Genomic DNA, 25283 nt, shown 5'->3' with positions numbered 1-25283 from the left:
TACTCCACTCCCTCCTACTATGCTTCTTAATTCCTGCATCATTTCCCTCCCATTCCGTTCCCCCTCCCCACTCACCTCCCCCCAGTATGTTCCCCATACTTATAATTCTTTTCCCACTCTTTAGTCTGCCTTTGTTTCAATTCCCTAGCTTCTGTTGTTGGTTGTTGTGATACAGTTTTCATTTTAATGTTCATAGTTTTGATCCTCCTTCTCCTAAACAAGTCCCTTTAACATCTCATATAACAGTGGTTTGGATCTGATGAATTCCTTCAGTTTTACTTTGTCCTGGAAGCACTTTCTCTGCCCTTCTATTCTGAATGATAGCTTTTCTGGATAGAGTAATTGTGGTTGTAGGTTTTTGCTTTACATTATTTGAATATTTCTTGCCAGTCCCTTCTTGCCTGCAGAGTTTCTTTTGTGAAATCAGCTGATAGTCTTATTGGGACCCCTTTGTATGTAATTCTCTTCTGCTCTCTTGCTGCTTTTAAGATTCTCTCTTTATCCTTAATTTTTGACATTTTGATTATAATGTTTCTTGGTGTGGTTCTCCCTCAGCCCAGTTTTTTTGGAACTCTCTGTGCTTCCTGGACCTGTAAGTCTATTTCCTTCCCCAAGTTAGGGAAGTTCTGCTTCATTATTTTTTCACGTAGTTTTTCCATTTCTAGTTGTTCTTGTTTACCTTCTGGCAACCCTGTGGTTTCGACATTGGCCTGCTTATAGGTGTCCTATAGGTTTCTGAGCCTCTCCTCATTTTCCTCACTCCTCATTTCCTCTTTCTGCACTGGTTGACTGTTCCTGCCCTATGTTCCAATTTGTTGATTTGATCCCTGGTTTTCTTTCCCTCACCCCTAGTTTCATATGTGTTTTTGTTCATTTCAGCAGGACTAGCCTTCATTCCTTCCCCGTCTTGTTTAAGATCTACTGTTAGGTCTGTAAGCATTCGTGTAACCAAAGCTCTGAACTGAGCCTCAGAAAGGTTTCCTATCTGCTGCTTTGTTAGATTAGGTATTTGCTGTCTGGTCAGCTGTGTCACCAGGATCTCTATCATGATCTGTGCCATCCTGACCTTTTTGTGTTTACCTTTGCTTCCTGGGCTGGGCTGTCACACCTCCTATGCTATAGGGGGCAGAGCCCCATGCACTCATCACAACTGGGCGACCCTTCTCACCACACTGTGGTGTTTTCTGTGGGGGCAGGAGTCCCAGATGGATTCCTGCCGCTCACTATCCGCTGAGAGACCATGAGCCTCCTCCTCTGTTCCCACCCCCTCCAGGCCTCACAGTCCAAGGCAATGGGGATCTGCCCTCCCTGGTGTCAGAATCACAAGCTGATGGGTCTGGTCTGAAGCCAGGGGAGCTCCCCAGGCGCTTCTTGCCTCCCCTTAAATATGGGTGTCTGTGCTTACCGCCATCCTGCCACCGCCAGCACAGCTTGACCTCTCCGCCCCGGCTTTGCCCCTCCTAGCTGTCCAGATGAGCACCACTTTTTTATAACTTCATACATTGGACTTCCATTTATTTTCTGAAACTTCTGGTTATTTCTGGTTTTGCCGTAGTTGTATTCCTCAGTTGTGGAGGGAGACGGAGCATGTCAGTCTAGGCCTCCATCTTGGCCGGAAGTCTCCTTTGGCTATTTTTTAAATTGGGTTGTTTGGGGTTTTTCTGTTACTGAGTTGTTTGGATTCTTTATATGTTCTGGATATCAATTCTTTATCAGATACATGGTTTGCAAGTATTCTTTGCTTTTTTTTCTGTTGATAATGTCTTCTGATGCACAAAAGTTTTACAATTCAATGTTCAACTTATCTTTTTTCCTATTGTTGCTTCTGCTTTTGCTGTCATATCCAAGAAATCACTGTCATATTTAATATTGTGAAGCTTTTGCCCCATTTTCTTCTACACATTTTATAGTTTTAGCTTTTATGTTTTAGATCTTTGATCCATTTTGAATTAATTTTTGTAGATAATAAAAGTAAGAGTCCAACTTCATGTTTTTGCATGTCGGTAGTTCTCTTGTTTTCTAATTTTAAAAGTAGTTACTCATTTTAAATAAATCAAATGTGAGAGGTAAGTAAAATATGTAACAACTCTGATCCTAATTTCACTTTCTAAGAATATTACTCTTTGATGTGTTTTCTATATACATACAAAGATAGGTTTGTGGATTTTTATAGAATGGAATCCTCAGGATAATGTTCTGTAGTTGTTCACTTATCAACATGTCCTGAACATCTGTCCCCTCTCCCTCTGAGTCCATGTACATGTTAATTTTTTTTTCTTTTTAAAGAGATTCTATTTATTTATTTTTAGGGAGGGAGAAAGAGGGGGAGAGAAACGTCATTGTGTGGTTGCCTCTCTCACACCCCCAACTGGGGACCTGGCCCACAACCCAGGCATGTGCCCTGACTGGGAATAGAACCAGTGACCCTTTGGTTCGCTGGCCAGTGCTCAGTCCACTGAGCCACACCAGCCAGGGCTAGATGTTCATTTTTCTAACATCTTAATTTCATTCAGATGAACATTATGTTGTCATCACCATTTATCTCCCTATAACCTCTTGTACCTCCCTCAACCCCTCTTTCCCTCTGGTAATCACCATACTGTTATCTGTGATGAGTGTTGTTTTGTTGTTTTTGCTTAATTTCTTCACTTTTTTCACCCAGCCAGGGTTTTATTAGAATAATTAGCAGTTCTGTTTTTGTCTGTTTTGTGTATTAGATTTCTGCTTAAGATTACTTAAGAATTTGAAAACAATGCATTAAGGGAGAGGTCCCAGCCATTATCCAGTGGCATACTTTCTCCTATTTTTGATTTCTCCTTTTCTCCCTTCTTTACTTTATAAACAACTGGTAAAAGCTTACTTATGCCAGTCACTGTGGTTAGTCTGCAGATTACAATGATGTTTAAGCTAGAAGTTTATGCCCTCAAGGAATAGTAGTGTAACAAGTACTGATGATAAAGAGGAGCACTGGCTCACCAGGGATACCTAGGGGCAAATTAGAGAGAACTTCCCAGAGGAGAGGATATATTAGCTGGGCTTTGAGGAATAAGTTAGAGTTAATCAGGTAGTGAAGGGTGCATAGGTAAAACATGTCCTTCTTGTCATTGACAGTTGCCCTCTCATTTACACAGAATAAGTCTACTTTCTCAAGCTCCTCAGATATTTGAACACAGTTGTCATGTACCCCCTAAGTTTCTTCCTGAGGTCAAGGGTGATAATGTGGTTACAAGGAAGATCATTTTGGGGAAGAGGTAAGCACAGCAGAGAACTAAGACTCAGTTAGATAAAGGTTTAACTATTAATTCATGATGTAGGCTCAGAGCCTTCACATGTGTCATTGTTGTACTAGCATTTAGTTCTCACTTTCTTGTATTCTTTTTAATAATTACATATACAGGTAACCTTCCAGATGAAGTCTAGGACATTAGATAGTTACTAGTCTCCTTTGCTAAATGACTTCTCATTAGGCACAATTTCTGGCTTGCTGAGTAATATATGAGTTTTGTTTTTAACTCAGTTTTATACAGAAGAGTCCTTTCTTGACGTGATCTTTCTTGGCCATTTCTTTACCTGTAATGTTTTTTATTGAGAACTGGATGTAAATTTCCCATTAAGTTTTTTTTTTTTGTTTTTTTTTTTAATTAACTCCATAGTGAAGTAACTTCTTCGCTTATCATGTGATGAGACTTGATTCTCAGCTTGACTGTGGAAGAAAATATGAGCACTTTGCAGGTTTAACCTTGGGGCCCAGACACATAGTACCCGAAAGGAAAGCATGGGAGAGTTTCATAGAAAATCAGTTAGGTTGCCTACTGAGCAGTTCAACAGTATTCTCGATTAAAATGGCATTATGCCCTTCAGTTCCCCACCAAAGGTCAGCTTTGCCACAGCTCCAAAATTTTCCACTGTTCTTTGCTTTGAAGGTTTCCACTTAGCATGGGCCACGGTGTTTTTCATTTGGCACTAGGTTGTTGCATGACCTAGTATCAGTCTCTAATCTGGACTTCAGTTTCCTGATTTATAAAAGTAGATTATCTCTCAAATTTCTTTTTGTAACTAATCAGCGATTTCAAATAATACTTATTTCATTTTTTTGTATTAAATGGGAAAGACATTGTATAATTTGGCGAAATCCGGGGTTCTTTTAGGGCCTCTGTTTATTTTGGATACATTTGTCCTCACAACTTAATTATATCTGTTTTTGCATTTTATACATTTTTTGTGGAAGAATATGGTCTGAAGTCTCACATTTTTGCCAAGATATACTGCCTTTTTACTGTTAGGCAGAAGGACTTGCATGTAAGCTGGCTTCTGTTCTGTTGTACTCACTTCTAACCAGGGGCCAACTTTATTTAAATTTTTAAAAAAATCCTCACCCGAGGGTATGTTTATTGATTGCCTCCTATACATGCCCCAACCCAGGGAATTGAACACGCAACCGAGGTATGTGCCCTGACCAGGAATCCAACTCAAAGCTTTGGTCTGTGGGATAAAGTTCCAACCAACTGAGCCACCCGGCTAGAGCAGAACCAACTTTATTTAAATGTACTTTAGAATTTGAATTTTTCACCAGGATAGTGGTCTAGCCTCCCAGAGAGTATTTATTCGGTGCCACCAGTGTTGAATGTCAGAACATTTTCTTGCTGCTGTTGATTTAAAAATAAAAAAACACTGTCTTGACTATGATTAAGGTTTTTGTTTTTTTTTTAAATGCTGGACTGTTTGAAATTTTGTGTAGTGTGAGAATACCGGAATTTTTTTTTTTTTTCTTCAAATCTTGAGTGCCTCATGTTTTTGACCTCAAAATTCAAGGTTGGTTGTAGTCTACACTAGTCTAGATGTGTAATTCAGTTGGTATAATAGGACACTAATGATTAGCATATATAATGCCAAGAGCATTGGATTGGGATAAATTGGCCCTAAATTGCTGTGAGATCTTAGGTAAACTTTCTTTCCATGAAAGATAATAAATGAACATTACCCAGATATGCATAAGCAGTTCATACCAACATTATTCAGAATAGCCAGAAAATGGAAACTCCCAAATTTTCATTAACTGATCAATGGATAAACAAAATTAATATATCCGTACAATGTATATTATTCAGTAATTAAAATGGAATGAAGAACTGTAACATGCTGGGATGTGGATGAACCAATAAAACATGCTCCATTAAAAAAAAAGCCAGTCACATAAGGCCACATGTTAAATGAAATGTCTAGAATAGGCAAATCTATAGACCAAAAGTAGATTAACTATTGCCTAGGGCTGGGGGAGTGTGATGGGTTAGTGTAGGGAATGAGGAATGACTGCTAATGGGCACAGTGTTTCTTTTTGGGGGTGATGAAAATGTTCTAAAATTAAGATTATGTTGATAGTTACATAACCTTGTAAATGTATGAAAAACCGTTCGCTGTACACTTTTTTTAGATGAACTTGTTAATATAAATTTTATCTCAGATGTTTTAAAAATGAGGTTAAATAAGCCTACTTCCAAGATATGTTTAAGATTTTTATTTTAATGAGGCCAGATGAGCTATTGAGTGCTCAAATTTATAGGTAATAACTTCAGGAAGTAAAAAGCAGTAGACATTCTGATAAGACTCTCTCTTGACTACCTCTGTGCCTCTGACTGTCCATTAGAGGGCAGCAAAGCCCATTTTAGCCATTTCCTCCCTGTTCTCAATAGCACTATTCAAGGACTGAACCTAAAATTCTTCAATTTATATTCCATTTGAAGAGATTTGGGTTGTTGTTACAGTAAGAGAGTCTGTGGTACCATACAACAGGGGAGAAAACCAGCATCTGTTGTAATGGACCTCATGTTTTACTAAGGAACTCTGAAGAGGGAAGGAAGGAAATTGTGCTGTTGTTTCGAGGCAGATACTGAAATATCTGCAGTTTGAGGTTGGGGTAAGGAATGAGTCGATTTCTTTTTTAAAATATTTTATTTATTCCTTTTTAGAAAGAGGGGAAGAGAGGGAGAAGGAGAGAAACATGGATTGGTTGCTTGCCACTCACATGGCCCTAGCTGGGGACCTGGCCTGCAACCCAGGCATGTGCCCTGATGGCAGTGGAACCTGTGACCTTCCGGTTCACAGGCTGACGCTCAAACCACTGAGCCATACCAGCTAGGGCAGGAATGAGTCAATTTCCACTAGACCTTTAGCAGCCTCTTTTTTTTTTAAAGATTTTATTTATTTTTATAGAGATGGGAAAGAAGGGAGAAAGAGGAAGAGAAATATTCTGTGTGTGAGAAATTGATTGGTTGCCTCTTGCACACCCCCAACTGGGGACCTGGCCTGCAACCCAGGCATGTACCGACTGGGAATCAAACTGGTGACTTTTTGGTTTGCAGGCCGGCACTCAATCCACTGAGCCAAACTAGCCAGGGTAGCAGTCTCTTAAATAGATTTTTTTGGTGTGTGGAAATTATCCTTGCCATTCATAAATTTATACCTGCAAGGTGCTCTGTGATTCCTTATTTCTGTAGGAAAGAAAAAGAGCAGCATTAGTTTCTTTCCTCACACCATGGCTTCAGAAGTGGCTTGACTATCTTTGTTCCTTGGCAGCTCTATTTTAAAGTCTATGGCCTTCCAGGATAACTGGCCTTTCCTATAGAGGAAAACTATTATTACTTAAAACAGACCTTATGCCTAGGGCAGGTCAGTGAAATCCAGCAGTGGTGTTGTCAGCTAGAGCTAGCTAGAGTTGTAAAAGTACCAGGGATTGCTAATCTACTTTAGTTCAGTCATGACTGAGTTGAGTGGTGTAACCTCCACAAGATTAATGATGCTAAGGTAACCCAGCTTCAGCTTTGGTGAATTGCCTAAGTTTTTTCTTGTTCATCTCAGTTGTATCTTCTGAGTATGATATCTCCATGTTAGCATTCGTTTATGCAGATGCTCACGTAATCATTTAGGCAAGAAGTGGTAATACAAGTAAATGAATTATCCTAAAATAGCATTCCTGTTCCTCCTTAGAGTGCATATTTTATAGGAGATCAGGTTGTGTTTATTATCAAAACTCCTGATTATATTTTCCATCACCCTAACTAGTTCATTTGCTTGGCTGTTTCTAAATTAATTTGCATTTTATGATCATGGGAGGAGGTAATGCAGTTTTGCCAAGATTAACTGCCCAGAATTAAGTCAGGCTAACTCCTAGGACTTCCAGATTTTCACTTAACTTAGAAGTTGGTGATAAAGTCAAAAGGAATATTTTATATCAGTACTTCATACTTTTTAAGTGTTGTAGAGTACTTTATATTGGGTTGGCCAAAAAGTTTGTTTTTTTTCTGTAAAATGACTCTAATAGCACTTAGTTGTCTTTAATGTTATTCAAAACAGTTTTGTTAGATTGTATTTGTAACAGCTGTCATATCAGCGTGCATTTGAAAAGAAACATCAAAACTGGTGAATTTTTGTGTACCATTTTAATATTGAAAGTGGAAGAAAATGAGCAACATTTCAGCATATTATGCTTTGTTATTTCAAGAAAGGTAAACACAACTGAAATGCCAAAAAAAGATTGGTGCAGTGTATGAAGAAGATGCTGTGTGACTGATTGAATGTGTCAGAAGTAGTTTGCGAAGTTTTGTGCTGGAGATTTCTCACTGGATGATGCTCCACAGTCAGGTGGACCAGTTGACGTTGATAGCAATCAAATTGAGACATTAATTGAGAACAATCAGCATTATACTACATTGTAGATAGTTGACATAGTCAAAGTATCCAAATTAATGAAGCTATTGGTGAAAATGAAAAATCTGTCTTATTTTACAGGAAAAACTAAATCAACTTTTTCGCCAATCCAATAGATAGTATGTAGGATTGTGGTACATATTACTGCAGAAACTGATAATCTTGTTAACCACAGTTTTATTAGCATTTACACAAGTGTTCCTGCCTTTAAATGATATTGAATCTTTAAGTAGTTTTCACTAGTCATTTCCCTCCTTTAATTCTTTGTGTGATCTTTGGCAAGTTTTTTTCACCCCCTTGGAGCCTTGATTTCTTCTATAAGATAATGAATTAGGGGGAGCTCTAGGAGGTAAATGTACTCAGAATTCTTGTTTCTTTACCTATTCCTTGTATTCTTTTGGTATTATGTGAAAAATCCATGTCTTTGAGGTCACTGTGGTAATGCTGGCCTGATTTGGTTTCTGTTTAGGTTGCATCTGCTCTGGAAAAATGGAAGACAGCGATCCGTGAAGCTCAGACCTTTTCCAGAATGCATGTTTTGCTCGGGATGCTGGATGCCTGTATCAAGTGGGATATGTCAGCAGAAAATGCTAGATGCAAAGTTTGTCGAAAGAAAGGTATATTTAGGTCAATATTGCTTATCCAAGTGTATTATGAACTAGGACTTCCATTCCCCAGATCTTTTCTCCACTAAAGAATTGTACATACACAATTTTAAATGTGGTGGGGCAGATTTTACCTTCTGGAGATCTATAAAATGCTAGTCTGCAATCACATGTCTGCAAATTAAAGCAGGCCCTTTGTTCCTCAGTTTTGAGTATAAACTAAGAGCAGTTGATGTTTCCAACCTTTAAAGTTTATACAGGAAACAAAATTAGTTAAACTAAACATTTTAATCACTTTTTTATTATCTCTTGAGTTTGAGTCATCTGTGAAGTAAGACAGGTGCTACCACCAGAGGGCAGTACTTGTGCATTGTGAAAAAATATTCTGATTTGGGTGTTCCAACACTGAGTTCAAGGCATTAGAGAACTGTTTAATGCTGAGTTTTCAGAGTCCATATGTGTAAAAGGAACTTCGTGGCTAAAAGCCTTCTCCAGTGATTAACTTTTCAGTGGCTAAAATAGTTTTGTGAATTTGACTAGAATTTAATTTCCAAGTATGAAAACACCTAGGTAAAATCATTCCATTGCTGTAAAAATTGATTTAGAATGAAGGTTGGAAAGGGGAAATGACCATGGTAAGTTGGTTCAGTGTATTTTAAAATGTAGAGAAACCGAGTGTTAGAAGAGAACCATATCAGATATGAGTTGGGAAATGTTTAGGGAATCTGGGAGGAAGGGCAGAAAATATAATGCTTCATGGGGAGTCATTTCTTAGTGGGCATGGAGCAGCAAAATTTCCTGCTGTCACTTGTTTTTTTGTTGTCTTTTAGTAAATGTTAGCTTTTCTGTCCTAGCCCTGGGTAGATTTTGGGATATAAGTCAGAAGACCTAAGCCCTAAATTACCTACAGATTAATTTGTGATTCATTTCTTTTCAGAAAATTACTGCATTTAAAAAATATATGGGGTAGCACTACACTAGCATGTTTGTTCTTCCATTGTGTTAATTGAGGGTGAGCGGCTCTTTCTTACAACTTCTTGACTGTTGCCATGTTCCTGACAATGTTATACAAGTTTATCTCTTTGCAGGTGAGGATGACAAACTGATCTTGTGTGATGAGTGTAATAAAGCCTTCCACCTGTTTTGTCTGAGGCCGGCTCTCTATGAAGTACCAGATGGTGAGTGGCAGTGCCCAGCTTGCCAACCTGCTACTGCCAGGCGCAACTCCCGTGGCAGGTGAGAATTCTTTTAAAAACAAATAAATGAATAAATAGCTATTATAATTATGCTTTAGTTACTCAAACTGAATGATTCTAAGGAATTTTTAAGTTAATCTGTTGAGTATAGAGTGTTTGATCATTTAAGGTATTATAATAGGAACTCAAGGGCCTCTGATTTAATTTTATCTTAAAATGATGACATTTCTACTTTTCACTACTATGTTCTCTATCTTTTTTACTGTACCTCTGCCCCCTACTTCCAGTTTATAACCGCCAAATCCTGAAACTCATTATCTTCCTTACTCAGACCTGTTACTTTCCTTTTTTATCATGATTAGAATTTGGGTGTCAACTTGGACATCTTCCTCTTCCTCACCTTCTATAGTCATTTATTTGCCAGATGTTATCAAGTCAGTGTCTAGATGTCTTAGGAATCAATCTGCTGTTCATTCTCCAAGGTCCCTATTGTCATTGGCCCTCCTATATTTCTTATTTGGTCTCCTTTGGTGGCTTCTCAACTCTTTACCTCATCTTTCACCCTCTTAGTTTTCCAGCTTTTGTGGTTGATACCAGAATGGTTTACAAAAGGCAAAGATCTCCTTATGTCACTTTCCTGTTCAAAAACATCAGTCTTTCCATTTCTTCTTTAATAAAGTCAAAACTCCCTAGCCTAACTTGAGGCTCTTATTGTACAATAGTGCCATATGTTTTTATGAGCCCTTCTTCCCATATTTGTGTGCTTGTTACAGACTGTTCATTGCTCATCCTTGCTCCTGTGCTTTCCTTCTCTTCCCAGAACTCCCTCATTTTACTGGATAAACTACCAAAAATTTCGTGCTCTTTTGAAATGTTCTTGCATCCTTAGAATTAATTGTTCCTCTTCTGTGTTCCAGTTGGGTGTTGGTTCAACCTCTAAAACAGTATTTTGCTGCATTTTTCCTTTATGATTCGTTTTATACCTGATTGTCTTCCTATGAGATTGTTAGTGCCCTGTGAGTAGAGGTGGTGCTTTGTTATTCAGCCTAACCCAGTAAGGCCAAACACAGGGCTTTGTAAAAAGGAGGTGCCTGATATTTGCCAACTTAATACTGTTGTCTTCTACATTGAAATTTGAGGTTGTAAAAGGGCAGCTTACAGGCACTCTGGCTTGGTCTCTCTTTGAAAGGGCAGCGCCGTTTGATCCTGACCCCACCTACCAGTATTACTCGGTTATTTCTCACTCCATTCCAGCTACACTTAGAGAGATGAGGCATGCTCTTCTGAAATGATGGGGCTTTGGACCAGCTGTTCTGAGCTGGGATTACCATTGCTTTGATGTTATGGTCATCTGCAAGCTGTTTCAGCTCCTGGAAGGGGGCCATCAAGGTGGAGTAACACCTGTCTGAGCTTTTATTCTTTCAGTCCATTCCAGAGATGGGGACACATTTTAATACCTTAAATGTTACATTATCTGGCTGTTTCTGTGAGATAAAAGGAATAGAGTTTTGTATTGTTTTGTGTGGGGAGGGATAGGGGTTGCATTTTGCTCTTCATTTCTGTTGCCATTGGTGTCTTATCCAAGGCATTTGGGGCCTGGTGGAGTAGGCATGCTGTTGAAGCTTCGGTTTTTATTCTGTTTCCTGCGTCCTGGCCTAGATTCAGTTTCCCTCCCCTCATCATCAGAGCTGTGTAGTAAGTAGTGTGAAGAGGAAAAAGTTGCTGGGATTCCCATGAGACTTTATCCCCCTAGGAACACTTTGGCCTAGAACCATGTTTCCTGTATGCTTTTCCCACCTCACAGGAATTATACTGAAGAGTCTGCCTCTGAGGACAGTGAAGATGATGAGAGCAATGAAGAGGAAGAAGAGGAGGAAGAAGAGGAGGAGGAGGAAGATTATGAAGTGGCTGGTTTGCGATGTAAGTATTTAGTTTGCGTTCATAGTTAACTTCATAGTTTTTTCAGCCAACCTGGGAAGCTGGGTTGGCCGGCAGTGGAGGGTCACTGTTGCCATCATGCCGTCTTCCTCTCCTCACGTGTAGTGGTGCTGGGGTGACTTGACTGCCATGGTTTTATTTATTCATTTATTCAATTTTTAAAATTCCCAGAATATCCTATCTTTTCTGGGAACATGTAGATTTTGTTTCTTGTTTTTTAAAAAAACAAACTTTTATTTATTTTTTAGAGAGATAGGAAAGGAAGGAGAAAGGGAGAGAAACATCATTGTGCCAGAGAAACGCCCCCAATCAGGGGCCTGGCCCACAACCCAGGCCTGACTGGGAATCAAATGAGCGACCTTTCGGTTCACGGGCCATCACTCAATCCACTGAGCCACAACAGTTAGGGCCACTGCCATGGTTTAAAAAGGGTATTCAAGATGCCATTTAACTGCCTTCCTGTTAGGAGATTGGGCAGCTTCATCTCAAGAACATCAATTTATGGCATATTTTCTTGATCCAAGATTTAGTGGAATTCAAGGTCCCAAGTATGTTTATGAACCCCTCAGTGTCTGGGGACAATGGGTAAAAATGGTCTAGGTCCATTGCCATCTCCTAACAGTTTTTTTGCCTGTGGTGTAGTCCTGCTTTCAGAGAGGTTATTTTTTCTCTGGTTACAGGGGTTTTCTCTTCCGTGTAGTATGCAGGGCTATAGCTTGGCTACTTTGAAGAAGGAAGACTGATTTTTCATGGCATAGGCATAGAATTGGTAGGAAGGTTCAGGTCTGTTTCGCACTAGGTGCCAGGATGGGGAGAGAAAGGCCTCATCATTTATGCTTACCTTGTTGACTCTTATTCTCTCAGGATTATTTTTTGTGAGTCTCTAAGAGTCTTGTTATTTATTTATTTTTTGAAAAAATATTTTTTAAATTTATTTTTAGAAAGGGGAAGGGAGAGAGAAAGGGAGGGAGAGAAACATGAATGTGTGGTTGCCTCTTGCACACCCCCAATGGGGAACCTGGCCTACAACCCAGGGAACCTTGCCCTGACTGGGAATCAAACCAGCAACACTTTGGTTTGCAGGCCAGTACTCAATCCACTGGTCTACACAAAGGAGTCTTGTTATTTTTATGGTTAAACCTAAAGTTCTGCAATTTACCCTTTCAACAGCCTCCCTCTTTCTAAAACATACCCTTTTTTTGTAGGTTAGTAGAAAAAAAGACCATAGATCAAGATTTTGATGAGCTCTTGAAGAGATGGTACTATCCCAAGATCATAGCACTCTGCATGATTGGACTTTATTATAAAGGAGAGAGAGGATGTTTGGTATAACCAGTCTTACTGCAGTAGTGCCGCCTGAGGGCTTTGGACTTGTACACCTGCTCCCATCTCTCCAATCCTATAGGCTTTTAATTTGGGACACCTCAGTTTCACCCATTCCTATTGGGCTTCTTTTGTTTAGTCACTAGGCATGATTTTCCAGGTATTCAGGGCGAGGAGACAAGCAGTCCATTAACCTTGCATTGTAAAGATACCAGCACCTGCTGGCCAAGAATTGTGATTCAGATGCACATTTATCTGGGAACAGATTCTGAATATAGCAATGTACTGATTTTACTTATTTTCAAACTAGTGATTCCTTTCTGCTTCTGAGTTGTTGCTCTCTTTCTAAAGGATTGTTTTCTTTCCAGGTTTCAAGGGTGTTTTGTCTGCCAAAAGGATATAGGAAATATTTGGTACTTCAGGGTTTTTTTGTCTACTCTGCCTTTTAGGCCACCAAAGATGTGATTCTCTCATTCAACTTAAGTCCTTGGGTTGGTGGCTGTTCTTAGCATCTCAAGTTTTATCTTTGGCATCAGCTTCTTACTGTCTATTCCTAGCCTAGTCTTGAGCTTGAGATCCTGAAATAGCCAACGAAAGGCTATCATGGTCTAGAAGTAGAATATAAAACACTGTTTATTTATTCATTGTATTACTGCCTCTGTGTGCCCCTGTCTTTGCCCAAATGTCACCTCCCCACTTTCCAGGGAAAATTTGTTTAATGGAGAAATCTTGAGCTAATCCTGGTGGAGCATTACTCCCCAAGGAGATATTGAGGAATGTTGGTTTGTGTGACATTGACCACCTGTTGTAAATCTGAGACACAATTAGTCTTGGGTGCTTTTGTATTCTTTTTTTTTTTTTTTCTCTCTTTGGGGATCCTGGGCAGAGTTCTTCTGCAGGTGGTCTACCCGACTGTCTGTGGTTTTCAGAAATGCAAGAAAGCAGGACTGGGGCTGTCCCTAAATTGTATTCAGTGAGGACGACTTTGCATAAGTACTTCACATAAGTATCAGCTTTTCTCTGAGAAAATTGTAATGGTGAGTTTAGGATAACTGGGAATTATAATACAGGATCGCTTCTATAATCAAATTTCACCTCAAATGTAAATACATTACAGTCTTTCAGGCTGAGTGTGGGCTGTAGGAATTCCAGGCAGACGTGTAGCAAATGTCCTCTCCTCGGTGAATCAGTTTACAATTGTCTCCTGCAAGGGCTCATTCCCAGGAGTAACTGAACAGGGTGGGGCCGAGCATAGAATCACTGAAGGAACCGACCTATTGAAGAGGCTCTTCAAAGGTCTTTGGCAGTTGATGAAAGGTATCCATTCTTCATCTACTGTTACCTTTAAGATGTCCTCTTAGGTAGGACAAGAGATACTACCAAAGAGTACCCTGTAACCCAAGGAAGCCATTGCTTTCTTGTCCAGATTATCTCCCTATTCCATTAACATGCTCCCTTTTTCCTCAGTTGTTCTCCTTTCAATCTGTATTTTATTTTATTTATTTTTAATTTATTTTTAAAAGATTTTATTTATTTTTAGAGAGGAGAAGGAAGGGAGAAAGAGAGGGAGAGAAACATCAATGTGTGGTTGCCTCTTGTGTGCCCCCAACTGGGGTCCTGGCCGGCAACCCAGGCTTGTGCCCTGACTGGGAATTGAACCCGTGACCCTTTGGTTCGCAGGCTGGTGCTCAATCCACTGAGCCACACCAGCCAGGGGTCAATTTGTATTTTTTATTTCAGTGAGACCTCGAAAGACTGTCCGGGGCAAGCAGGGTGTCATCCACCCTGTGGTAAGGCCAGGCCGGCGACCGGTCAAGAAGCCACATCCTTCTACCAGGAGATCTCGGACAAAGGCACCACCAGTGGATGATGCTGAGGTTGATGAGCTGGTAAGAATTATTTATCATTCTGCCTCTAATGTTTGTTTCTTATCCCCCACTACAGCATTAGGAATTCATCAGGCAACAGGTGGGAGCCTCCTCCTCTCCCCCTTCCTCCGTAACTTTGGAGGCTGATGGGTGGGCCTGTGGGCAGATGGAGGCAGCAGGCCCTCCAGGAACAACTATGTCCGGCATTCCCCTGCTGTAGCCTGCAAACATTGTCTCCTTTAGTTAACAGGCAGCCTGCGACTTGTTAAAGATTTTAAAATAGTATCCATGTGTCTCCAGTGGCTCAGAGGGGCTGGGTCTCCATTGTGGGAATGTCAGCAATGTTGGAGCCTCACTTACTCTTGGGTCTTCTGCTAGCAGTTGTTACAGGAGAGACATTACCCTCCCCTCTGCTCCTCAACCAATGTGATTTTAGTGGTCTTGCTTTAGATTTCATTTGAACTTTAAAGAATGAACAGAGGCCCTTGAAAACTTTCTTGTTTTGACAGGTCAAATTGGAGTTGGGGAGGGCTAGGGGCATAAAGCAAGCTATTAAGGTAGCTCAGAGGGCATTGAGAGATCCTCCTCCTTGCTCAGCCCTGACCCTTGCAACTCTGTGGCTCCTGCTTGGAGACACAGCATGTTAATGGCTATCTGGAAGGGAGGCCCCACCTCTTTTCTCCTTAGTCACTTAGCTCCCACATGCCTGCAGCAGGAGAGCATAGGAAAAGCATTGCACCTTTTGCTTTTCTTCCCTGAGACTGCCTACCCACACGAAATTGTCTGCCAGTGGTCCCGTGACTCCTCTGGCCTTCTGCAGTTGTTGCTTATGCCCATCCACAGTGTTACCGTGGTGCCAGGCCCGTCTGCTCTCAGTGGGCTAGCGTCCTGTTGACAGTGGCCTTCTGTAGCTGACCTCCATCAGCACTGCTGTAATATGGCAACTGCTGCCTGCTCTGTGCTTCTTTAATTGCCTTCTACCAGGGAGGAGGCAAGTGGGCTGATGGGAAGATGCCTATCCCCTGGCTGAGAGGGCTTTCTGACTTTAATGCCAGATGATTTTGACTGTGTCTCCTCCAAGAAAATTGTTGGACTCTTTCTTTTTCTCTTTTTAAAGCAGATGTATACATTTTTTTGCTTTGTCCACTCCTCTCCTTCTGGACCTGTAATGACATGTCTTCTTCCTTTGGCACCAGGTGCTTCAGACCAAGCGGACCTCTCGGAGGCAAAGCCTGGAGTTGCAGAAATGTGAAGAGATCCTCAACAAGATTGTGAAGTACCGCTTTAGCTGGCCCTTCAGGTGAGCTCTGTGTTTGTAAGCACAGGGAAGTAGGGCCAGCCTAGCAGCTGGCTGAGGGAGTGCTTGTTTGAACCCCTAGGAACTAACCTGATCCCTTCTTTTCAAGACATGTCTCAGTGGCAGGGGATTAGTGTTCCAAACTGGTAGAAAGAGCTCTTAGTACAAGGTGAACACACCTTCTCTGTGCCTGCCAGCTGGCTCTCAGCAGGGGCGGCCCTTCTGTGGTTGATGGTTTAACAGCAAAGTTTCTGTCAGTTGTATTCAAGGCTGTGCTGATAGCTCCATTTGGTTCTCTACAGGGAGCCTGTGACCAGAGACGAGGCTGAGGACTACTATGATGTGATCACCCACCCCATGGACTTCCAGACAATGCAGAACAAGTGTTCCTGTGGGAGCTATCGCTCTGTGCAGGAGTTCCTTACCGACATGAAGCAAGTGTTTACCAATGCTGAGCTTTACAACTGCCGAGGCAGCCATGTGCTAAACTGCATGGTGAAGACAGAACAGTGTCTCATGGCTCTGTTGCATAAACACCTTCCTGGCCACCCATATGTCCGTAGGAAACGCAAGAAGTTTCCTGATAGGCTTGCTGAAGATGAAGGGGACAGTGAGCCAGAGACCATTGGACAGTCCAGGGGACGAAGACAGAAGAAATAGAAATGAGGGGCCCTGGTAAGGGAGAGGGAGCTGATGTTGGGGGAATAAAGGGGAGAGGAAGGGAAGAGTGGAAGGGAGGTGAGAGAGGAAGGAAGATGAAGAACATGGAAGGGAGGAGGACATCACAGGCAGTCCAGAAATGCCTGTCGTCCCAAGCTTGTGCTTTTTTCTAAAACTCTCCATAGGGCTTTAATCAAGCAGAGCTCTCTGGAGAGCATAATATTGTGTAGGTGGTCTCTGCCTAGAAATATGGGTGGTAGATTGTCCCCCTCCCCCCCTTCCTGAGCGTTTCCAGAAAGAGCCCAAGGGTATGAGCCCAATTCCTTCTTTCCTAAGGTCCCTTCCACTTTGGCCACCACAATAGTGCCAAGCCCTCTGGTCTCCAGGGACGGGATTACTGTATTTCATAGAAGGAGCAAGTGTAATCAGGCCAGTTAGGGAGGTGGTGTTGATTTTTAAAAATCTATATTTATATATAGCCTTGTTTCTTTAAGCCCATGCTCTGTCTCTTCCTCCCTCTCCCTCTCAGGTGACTGATCAGTGAGTGCCATACAGAACTCTGTATTCACCAGCATCATGAAACAGTTGGCTCTTTTGAGTTGATCTTGGCAGAGTAAAGGGACATGTCCTGGAGCCATTCCTGAGTACCCTTCCCCTTCTTTATGACAACTCTCTTTCCACTCCCGCCCCACCTCACCCCTCAAACAAACAAACAAACAAAAAATTAAGGCACTTCACTTAGAGACTGGAGTCCTGCTTCTAATCATGCATATAATCTTTACTTTGATGGATCTGGCCAGAGGGGTGTTGGAGCCCAGCCCACCCACATACCAGACAAGCTCTTAAGGGAGCAGAAGAAAAGCAGGAAGAATTGAAATGTTTAATTTTTTAAAATTGACTTTTCTAGTTATTGAAAGTTGCTTGTTTCAGCAGTGATATTGTATAAAGAACATCTTGTAAAATATTTCTGTCATCTTGCTTTGGCACATGTACAGTACAATTTATATGATAATGTGTTTGCTTTCCTTTGTCCCATCTCCTCCCTCAGCCTGTGCTCTCTCCTTTAGAGAGGTGGGTTGGAGGTTCATCACAGCTATCAGTGTGACCTGGTGGGGGCGGGGGCGTCCCCCTGCCTGCCCCTGTGGCTGTTTCCCTCTCCTCCATTTCCATCTCCACCGCCCTCTTCCCATGCCTTTTCTGGCATCAGACTCTACTCCCTGAGAACCTGAACCTTTCAGTGGTCAGTGTCAGTGGGAGGAGGGATGGGAGGAGAAGCTAGACAGCCCCTTCCCACGATGACTAGTGCTAGTAGTTATATTTAGGCAAAACTTTGTAGTCTTCTTTCCCTTTTATGAAAGATTTTGATAAAAAATGCAAAACAGGGTTTAATTTTCTTTTTTATCAACTTTGAATTTGGGAATTTTGAGAACCTAGGTTCTCCTGTACCTATTTAAGTTAAGGGAAAAGAATTCCACCAAGGGGATTGCAATTTATAGAACTTGAGAATAAAGCCTCTTAGTATTAAACTTTAAGGTGTGGTCCCTGTCTCTTCTGTCCTCTTCGTTCAAGGACTTTGGGGATTTGCTCCAGTGGCTGGTGGATAGGTTTACCATCCCCTCTCCCACAGGCTTGGAATTAGCACTGACATTACAATTTCATAATCCCAGCCACCAACAGCTTTTCCTGCCTCTTACCCTAGAGCCAGTCTGTTCTTGTTAACAGTGAGAATCCTGTGTTCCCACTTTAGTGACACCTGAATTGTTTTTTAATTGTCTTTTAAGGAGGAAGGGCCCCGTTGAGGGGTAAACTTGTAATAAATTGGAATTTCAAATAAACATTATGTACTTGTGTTTATAAAGAAACAATTTTGGTGAATCTTTATTTGTGCTTTTGGTGGGTGGTAGTGGATGGTATATAGTCCTGAGCGCTGTTTTCCCATTGACCCTTGGAACCAGTTTTTCCTCAGCATCAAGAGGACCCCTGATAGTCTTTTAACCACAGCTTAGGTCCAGCTTCTTATTTCCTTGCTTCAAGAGACATTTCTGATGCCCTGGGTATCAAAACATGACTTTCAGGTTTCTCCTGGCCTTGTCTCTGACTGAAACGCCCCAAAGTTTCATTTGAAATTTCTAAGAATTAAGGGAAACTATATTTTAAGATTTCAGTATGGGAATTTATGTAGTTCTTTAGTTAGTTTTGGGGAAACTCCTGACATTTTTAAGCACTTTCAAGGAAAATTCCAAACAACACAAACAGAATGAAATGTAGTGAATTATCATATACACAGCTTTATACCTTCATTTATTTTTTTTATGCTGGGAGTTTTTATAGCCTGAGTGATTGATTTGAGTAGGTCACTGCTAGGTGGCAGTTTGTCTGTGGAATTCAAAGATTCTGCAGAACCACTGCATGATCCCATTTACTGAGAAGGGAAACTGCCAGTTTCTGAGCAGCTGAACTAGGGACAGCAGATGGTGAAATGGGGAGAAGTTTGAGGAGGCTCCTAAACCTTGGTGTGGTTTCTGCCACTGACTCGCTTGTGTGGCCATGCTGAGTGTGGGCTTGGAGCCAGGCCTGCACTGACTGCTTGCAGGGGAGGAAGCAGTTTGCCCCAAGGTCTAATTGGATTTGATCAGCCCTAAGGTTCTGGATAAAGGGGTGTGCTACCTCTTAAGCATTTTCTACACAGTTGGACTTGCAGCTCACATGTTTGCAGTCCTGCTCCTTGGGCCACATAGGACAGTGCCTGTGGGGCCATGTGACCATATAGGGTCTGGATCCTGGTCCTCTCCAACTTCTTGGCCCCATTCCTCCCTCCTCCTCCTCCTCCAGTGGTGTGACCGTAGGGGAGCCACCGAATTTTGGTTGACAACTACAAATGGAGACGAGAACTTCTGAAGATGAGTCTGAATCATTACCTCTCAGAACCAGTGAATGCCTCTCCCTCATCCTGACGACCCTTCTTTTTCCTCAAACCCTTTCCCTGAAGAGCAGGCACTCTCAGGGGTGGCAGTGAGGTGGTGTCTGGATTCCAAAGCCGCCACTGGGGCAGTGAGTGTCTCCAACTTGCCAGGGAGCTAGGGTCTCCTTAGAAAGGGTGAGAAAACCCAAGCCAGGTAGAAAGAGGTTGCCCTTGTTTGCTTGTTACTACCCCTGCCCAGGGCCTTTAGGCTTTTTTACACCCAGGATTGCCCCAGAATCCTGGAGCTTTCTCTCAGGGTGGGGCTTATGGTATCTACTGACCCCTCTGGAGCCTCTCCTCAATCTGACCTCAGTCTAGATCACCTCTTGCTGACTCTTGCGAACTTTGAATTGTTTCCCCGGAACTAATACCAACTGAGGTCAGGCCTAAGAAGTTCCCTTAACTCAGGCCCTCCTACGTCCAAGTTCAGACTGGACATGTGCACACTTGACATGCTGTGCTGCTCTGAAGACCCACCTGCTGGGCGACAAGGGCCACTGAGGGTAGGGGCTAGAGACACAGTGCACAGGGTAGCAGGTGTTGGTTTCTGAGGCATTTTGGGGGGCTCTGGTATTACTTTTCTAGGGGTGGGGGGAGATCTTGCTTTGGGAGGGCTTCTCTGGACAAAACCACCCCAGGTTACAATGCCTGCTGTTCCTCCCTGGGAGATGGTGGTATATGGTGGTGGAAGTCACGGAAGCTCAGGAGACTGCAGGCAACCTGGCTCTCTGATCTTGGCCAGCCAAATCCTCCGTTTGCCACTGTCTGTGACGTGGGGAGAGGACCAAATTGAGGACTTCTGTAAAAGGTCTTCAATGAATGTTTCCTTCTTCCTTTTCCTCTAGGGTCTGGGACATTTCCATAGTGTCTTCCAGTGCTGAGAAGCCTTGGCTGGCAAGGTCCACCCTTCCTCCCAAGTCCTGGCCCATGTGAACCATCTCAGCCTCAGAGCAGACAAGAGCCCCAGTGCACGTCCGTGCCCCAGAGCCTCCAACCCCTCCCACTTCTAGAAGCCAGCCTGGTTTCTGCTGAGTGGGACATAGCCAAGGACTACCCCTCCCACGTCCAATGATTGGCAAAGGATAGGGTGAACTGGTGCCACGTTAATGCTAACCTTCCCCTCCACCCTTTGCCCCTACACACTTGCCTTTCTCTTCTCATGTCCTGAATCCTCTCCTTTTGCTCAAGCTGCCCCTGCCCCGTGCAGGCCCTTTGCAGCTTCACCTTCTACTCCCTGCAATCCTGGCCTATCAGACCAGCTTCGTACAGCCACTGCCCCTCCCACTCTGAACTTGGGCCCCTGTCACCTTTAATAAGCTCATTTTGTCTCACTCAAGGAGCCCTCATACGGAGAGTTACAAGGTGTGATGGTCACTTGGCTTCATTAGTGAAAGAAGGCATGGGGACCTACTGTGTACTCTGTGAGAAGGGAAAGATGAGATGGGGCTGTCTTTCCACATGTAAGACATGCGGAAGCAAAGGCACAAGGGTTGCAAAATTCCCCCCGGGACAGCCCTAAACCCCTCTCAACTCCTGATAGAGCTAGCTAGCTGTCTTCTGAGAAATCGACACAACTGTCTGGTTTTTGTTTGGTCTCTTTCCTGTCCTGTGAGGTGCATCTTTGGAGCAGGGCAAGAGCTCTGGCCTGAGAGGCCTGGTTTGGGGGCTGAACCCAACTAGTGAAATGAGGCAGTTGACCTTGGCCTCCACTTGGCTCTAAAGTGAGGCTGGCCACGGGGCTGGATCCTTGGGGTCTCCTGGCAGTGACAGTGAATGCCACAGTGTGTGTCTTACACACCCAGGGACAGTATCAAGACCCTCACCTTGCTGGAGCCATAGTTGCTAAAACAGGCCAAGATGGGACCCTGGAATCTGACCCCAAGCTGATGGGGGTCTCTGGCACATGGCACACAGACATACACGGACCTTTTCCTAACTCCCAGCACAGGAATATGCAAGATGCCCCATGGGATCCATACATGCTCCCCTGCCCTATTTCTCATGGCTGCTCCCAGCATCTCAATTCTTTCCACAGCCCCTTAGGAGCCGGGGACCCAATTCCCACTAGACTCGAGGGATCCCATCTCTGTGCCCATGCTCCCACATGCCCATCTCTACTCCACTCAGAGAGATGAGGGGTGAGGTGGGATGCACTGACTAGGGCCCCAACAAGTGACGTGGATGTGCTGACGATCTTTGAAGGCAATGAGGATGATCAGAGTCCAGCTGCAGGCCCCAGGGAGGAGACAGCAGACTGGGCTACAAAAGGCAGAAGGAACAGGTCCTGAACCTCTGAGAGAACCTTTCAGGCAGGCCAATGCCCTCATTTTCTACACAAATGAGGAAAGCAGAGTCTGAGAAAAGGGAGGCTTACCCACAGCCCCCACACCAGCTAGACTCTTCAGGGCCAGAGGTGGGAGTGGCATCCCAGGGGATTCCCTGACTATGCCAGCAAGCATCCCAGTCTCACTTTGGGAAGCAGGAACCCAGGCCTCAGAGACAGGCAAGCAGGTTGTCCAAAAGAGCAGACAGGCAAAAGGGAAACACACACAGAGACACACACAGGATCTGGGACTCCAGCTAAACACAGCTGTTCCATGGGGGACATTGTCTTGATAGGCGGGGAGCCAGAGAACAGGGGCAGGGGGATGAGATCAGCACCCACCCCAGCTCTGCTCACGAGGGAGACTCCTGCAGAGCACCCACCCTCCTACCTTCTCCCTTCCCAGGCCAGAGAGTACTCAGGGTGCCACAAGGGGGTTTATTCCAGTCACAGCTTCCAGAGAAACTCAACAATAAATTACATCATTAAATAAACTCCTGGCTGGACCACACCCCCTTCTGCCCCCTCTCCACATGCTCCCCAAGGAGGCTGTGGGGACTCAGCCAGGCCTACCCCCTGCACTAGGCCATAGGGGAGTGAGCCTCACTAGGTCCTCACATGAGAGGGCTGAAGGAGTCTCCCCGCCCTGGGTCCTTGGCCCCCTTGCACTCACTTGCCTGACCTTGACAGCTGGGCAGCTGCTAGTCAGCTGTCTCCTCCAGAGGGTGTGTGTAGGAGAGGGCAACAGGCGCCCTGCGCAGGCCTGTGTACCTAGAGGTGTGTGGGGTTCTCCAGAGAGGGATCCGTTTTAGTCATGTGCAAGACCACTGTGGGAGCCTTATAGTGGCAGTGAGTGCCACGGCCATAGCCTCCTGGGGCCCTGCAGGCCTTTACGCGGGCCCGGCCAGCTGCCATCTTGCGGTGGCATAGGCTCTGCCAGGTCTGGAAAGTCTTGGAGCTCCACACCCAGACACCGCTGGTGATGCCCACCACCAGCGACATGAAGATTTTGAGCATAAAGACAGCCACGGTGGGCACTGAGCCCCCTTGCAGCGAGCAGTCCCTCCGACCACCAGGCATGCTGGCTGGCGAACACGGCTGCTCTGTAGCCCGAAGGCGCCAGAAGTCCATGTTGAGGCGTTCATAGACGTAGCACACAATGACGCAGGTGGCTGGCACTGTGTAGAGGATGGAGAAGACCCCGATCTTGACCATGAGCTTCTCCAGCTTCTCTGTGTTGGTGCCGCCTGTCTTCATGATCTTGCGGATGTGGAAGAGGGCGACGAAGCCAGTCAAGAGGAAGCTGGTGCCCAGCACCAAGTAGCAGGAGAGGGGCACCAGCACAAAGCCTGTGAGCGCAGCCGCGTCCATGCTGGCCACGTAGCAGAGCCCAGTCAGCTCGTCCCCAGCCACCTTGCGCAGAGTCAGAATAACGATGGTCTTGAGGGCCGGCAGGCCCCAGGCTGCCATGTGGAAGTAGCTGCCGTGGGCCTCAATGGCCTCGTGGCCCCATTTCTTGCCGGCTGCCAGGAACCAGGTGAGTGTCAGCACAACCCACCACAGCGAGCTGGCCATGCCAAAGTAGTAGAGCAGCAAAAAGACGAGGGTGCAGCCAGTGTTCTCTAGGCCCTCCTGGATCACGTAGAGCGCACCCGCCTCCTGGTCACAGGCTACGCTCTGGGCCCCGGCCACCGCGCGGATGAGGAAGGCCAGAGAGTAGACGTTGTAGCACATGGAGAGGAAAATGATGGGACGCTCCGGGTACTGGAAGCGGTGAGGCTCCAGCAGGAAGGTGAGTACGGTGAAGGCTGTGGAGAAGAAGCACAGAGCTGACCACACGGCCATCCAGACGAGCGCGAAGTCTTTGTCACGCCGCGACCAGAACACCTCGACACCCGGCCCGCAGCGCGGCGCGCAGGAGCGGCTCTTCTCTACGTACTGGAACTTCTCGGGGTTCTCGCAGGTGCCGGCGCCGCCGCCCAGGCCCGGAGCTGCGTCTCCGGGGGGCCGTGCGGGCCGCGGCGCCACAGGCAGCATCCCCAGGCCCTTGTGGGGTTCGGAGGGGCCGGCCGTGGCGTTCTCGGGTGCCTCCATGCAGAGCGCGTGGGGGTCGTTGCGCGTGGGCAACCTGGCACAGTCCAGCGAGTCTGGCCAACCAAAGTTGAACTGCTCCATGATGGGCGCGCAGCGCAGCCGCGCCTGCTCGCACATGGGCCGGCAGGCTGGGATGGGCGTCGAGACCTGGTCGGTACACATGGGCGCGTAGAGTGAGCACAGGAAGAAGCGCAGGTGGCTGTGGCACCCGTACTGCACGAGCGGCGCAAACTCGGTCAGCTCGGCGGCTGCCTCGCCTTGCGACGTGTGGCCCAGCAGGTTGGGCATACGGGTCAGGTTGTAGCCGATGCCGCGGCACATAGGGATCTCCACCTCCTGGCACGGCGGCGGCCCGCGCCCGCGCTCCGGGTCGAAGCGGCCGATCTCCAGCGCCGCGCCGCCCGCCGCCAGCAGCTGCCACAGAAGCAGCGCCCGGCGGAGCGGCGGCCCGGCCATCCCGGGCTGTCCCGGCCGAAGGCGGGAGGTCGGCCCCGGCTCACTCGGGCCGCGCCGTCCGGCGCCCCCGTGCCCGCCCGCCACGTCGCGGGGCGCGGGCCATCGCCGAGCCGCCCGCGTATGTCCGGGCGCGGCTGGGCGCTCTGAGCAGCGCGCAGGAAAGCCGCCCGAGAGAGAGGTACCGAGCCGCCACCACCGCGGCCACTCCAGCTGCCCCCGTGCAGAGCCGGCGCCGCCTCGGGAGGCCGCCGCTACAAGCCTCGGGGTGGGGCGCCGGGTGTGGACAGGCCCAGGGGCGGGTCCTCTGCTCGCCGGACCCGCCCCCGCCCGGGCTTTAAAGGCGCCGCATCCCGCAGCCACCAGGGGCACCCAAGAGGGTGCGGTCCTGTGGGGCGCGTTGTAAGTACCACATCGTCAGCTCGCTCACACTGAGTTATTCCCCTTCCCTTGCTGCCCAATCTTTCCTCGAGACAGGACAGTCAGCCGGGAGATTCCACCTTCTCCATACAGAGCCGTCGCTTCTTATCACAGGCGGGGAGACCCTTTCTAATGCTTCCAAGTGGCCTTGCACTCAGTGACACTTCAAGTGTCTGCCTTTTCATAGTTGTATGTGACTTTGAGTTCTTCTCCCTAAGCCTCAGTTTTCTTTTCTGTGAATCAGACAGTAATCCCGTAAAAATTAACAACACACTTGCACACGTGCTGCTTATAGGTCACAATGCACACTTGACCTTATAGTCTCCTCTGGGCTTTCCCTTTCCCAGGTGGGGAAACTGAGGCTCGGAGAAGAGTGACATACCCAAGGGCATAGAGCTATTAAGTGTTACATTTGTGAGTGTCTGATTCCAGCCTTGCTA

General features: G+C 45.4%; 2 protein-coding genes across 2 annotated transcripts in view; one reads left to right on the top strand and one right to left on the bottom strand.

The window, feature by feature from the left end:
• BAZ1B (bromodomain adjacent to zinc finger domain 1B) overlaps positions 1 to 18456 on the top strand; it is a 78220-nt gene extending 59764 nt beyond the window's left edge. Inside the window, exons 14-20 of the mRNA XM_090276870.1 lie at positions 8174 to 8321; positions 9398 to 9545; positions 11310 to 11425; positions 14507 to 14655; positions 15831 to 15934; positions 16234 to 16606; positions 17121 to 18456. Of these exons, the coding sequence (XP_090132996.1) occupies positions 8174 to 8321; positions 9398 to 9545; positions 11310 to 11425; positions 14507 to 14655; positions 15831 to 15934; positions 16234 to 16591 (1023 nt within the window). The 3' untranslated portion in view covers positions 16592 to 16606; positions 17121 to 18456. The remainder of the gene's footprint in view (positions 1 to 8173; positions 8322 to 9397; positions 9546 to 11309; positions 11426 to 14506; positions 14656 to 15830; positions 15935 to 16233; positions 16607 to 17120) is intronic.
• A 3844-nt stretch (positions 18457 to 22300) lies between these two features.
• FZD9 (frizzled class receptor 9) lies at positions 22301 to 24426 on the bottom strand. The gene has a single exon (XM_090279113.1). The coding sequence runs from the start codon at positions 24424 to 24426 to the stop codon at positions 22648 to 22650; it is 1779 nt and encodes a 592-aa protein (XP_090135239.1). The 3' UTR covers positions 22301 to 22647.
• Positions 24427 to 25283: the final 857 nt, after the last annotated feature.

Source organism: Furipterus horrens, unplaced genomic scaffold, assembly GCF_987537825.1.
Source record: "Furipterus horrens unplaced genomic scaffold, mFurHor1.1.pri manual_scaffold_5, whole genome shotgun sequence".
NCBI classification, from domain to species: Eukaryota; Metazoa; Chordata; class Mammalia; order Chiroptera; family Furipteridae; genus Furipterus; species Furipterus horrens.
The sequence above is the reverse complement of the archived record's forward strand: the minus strand, read 5'-3'. Positions and strand labels throughout refer to the sequence as shown.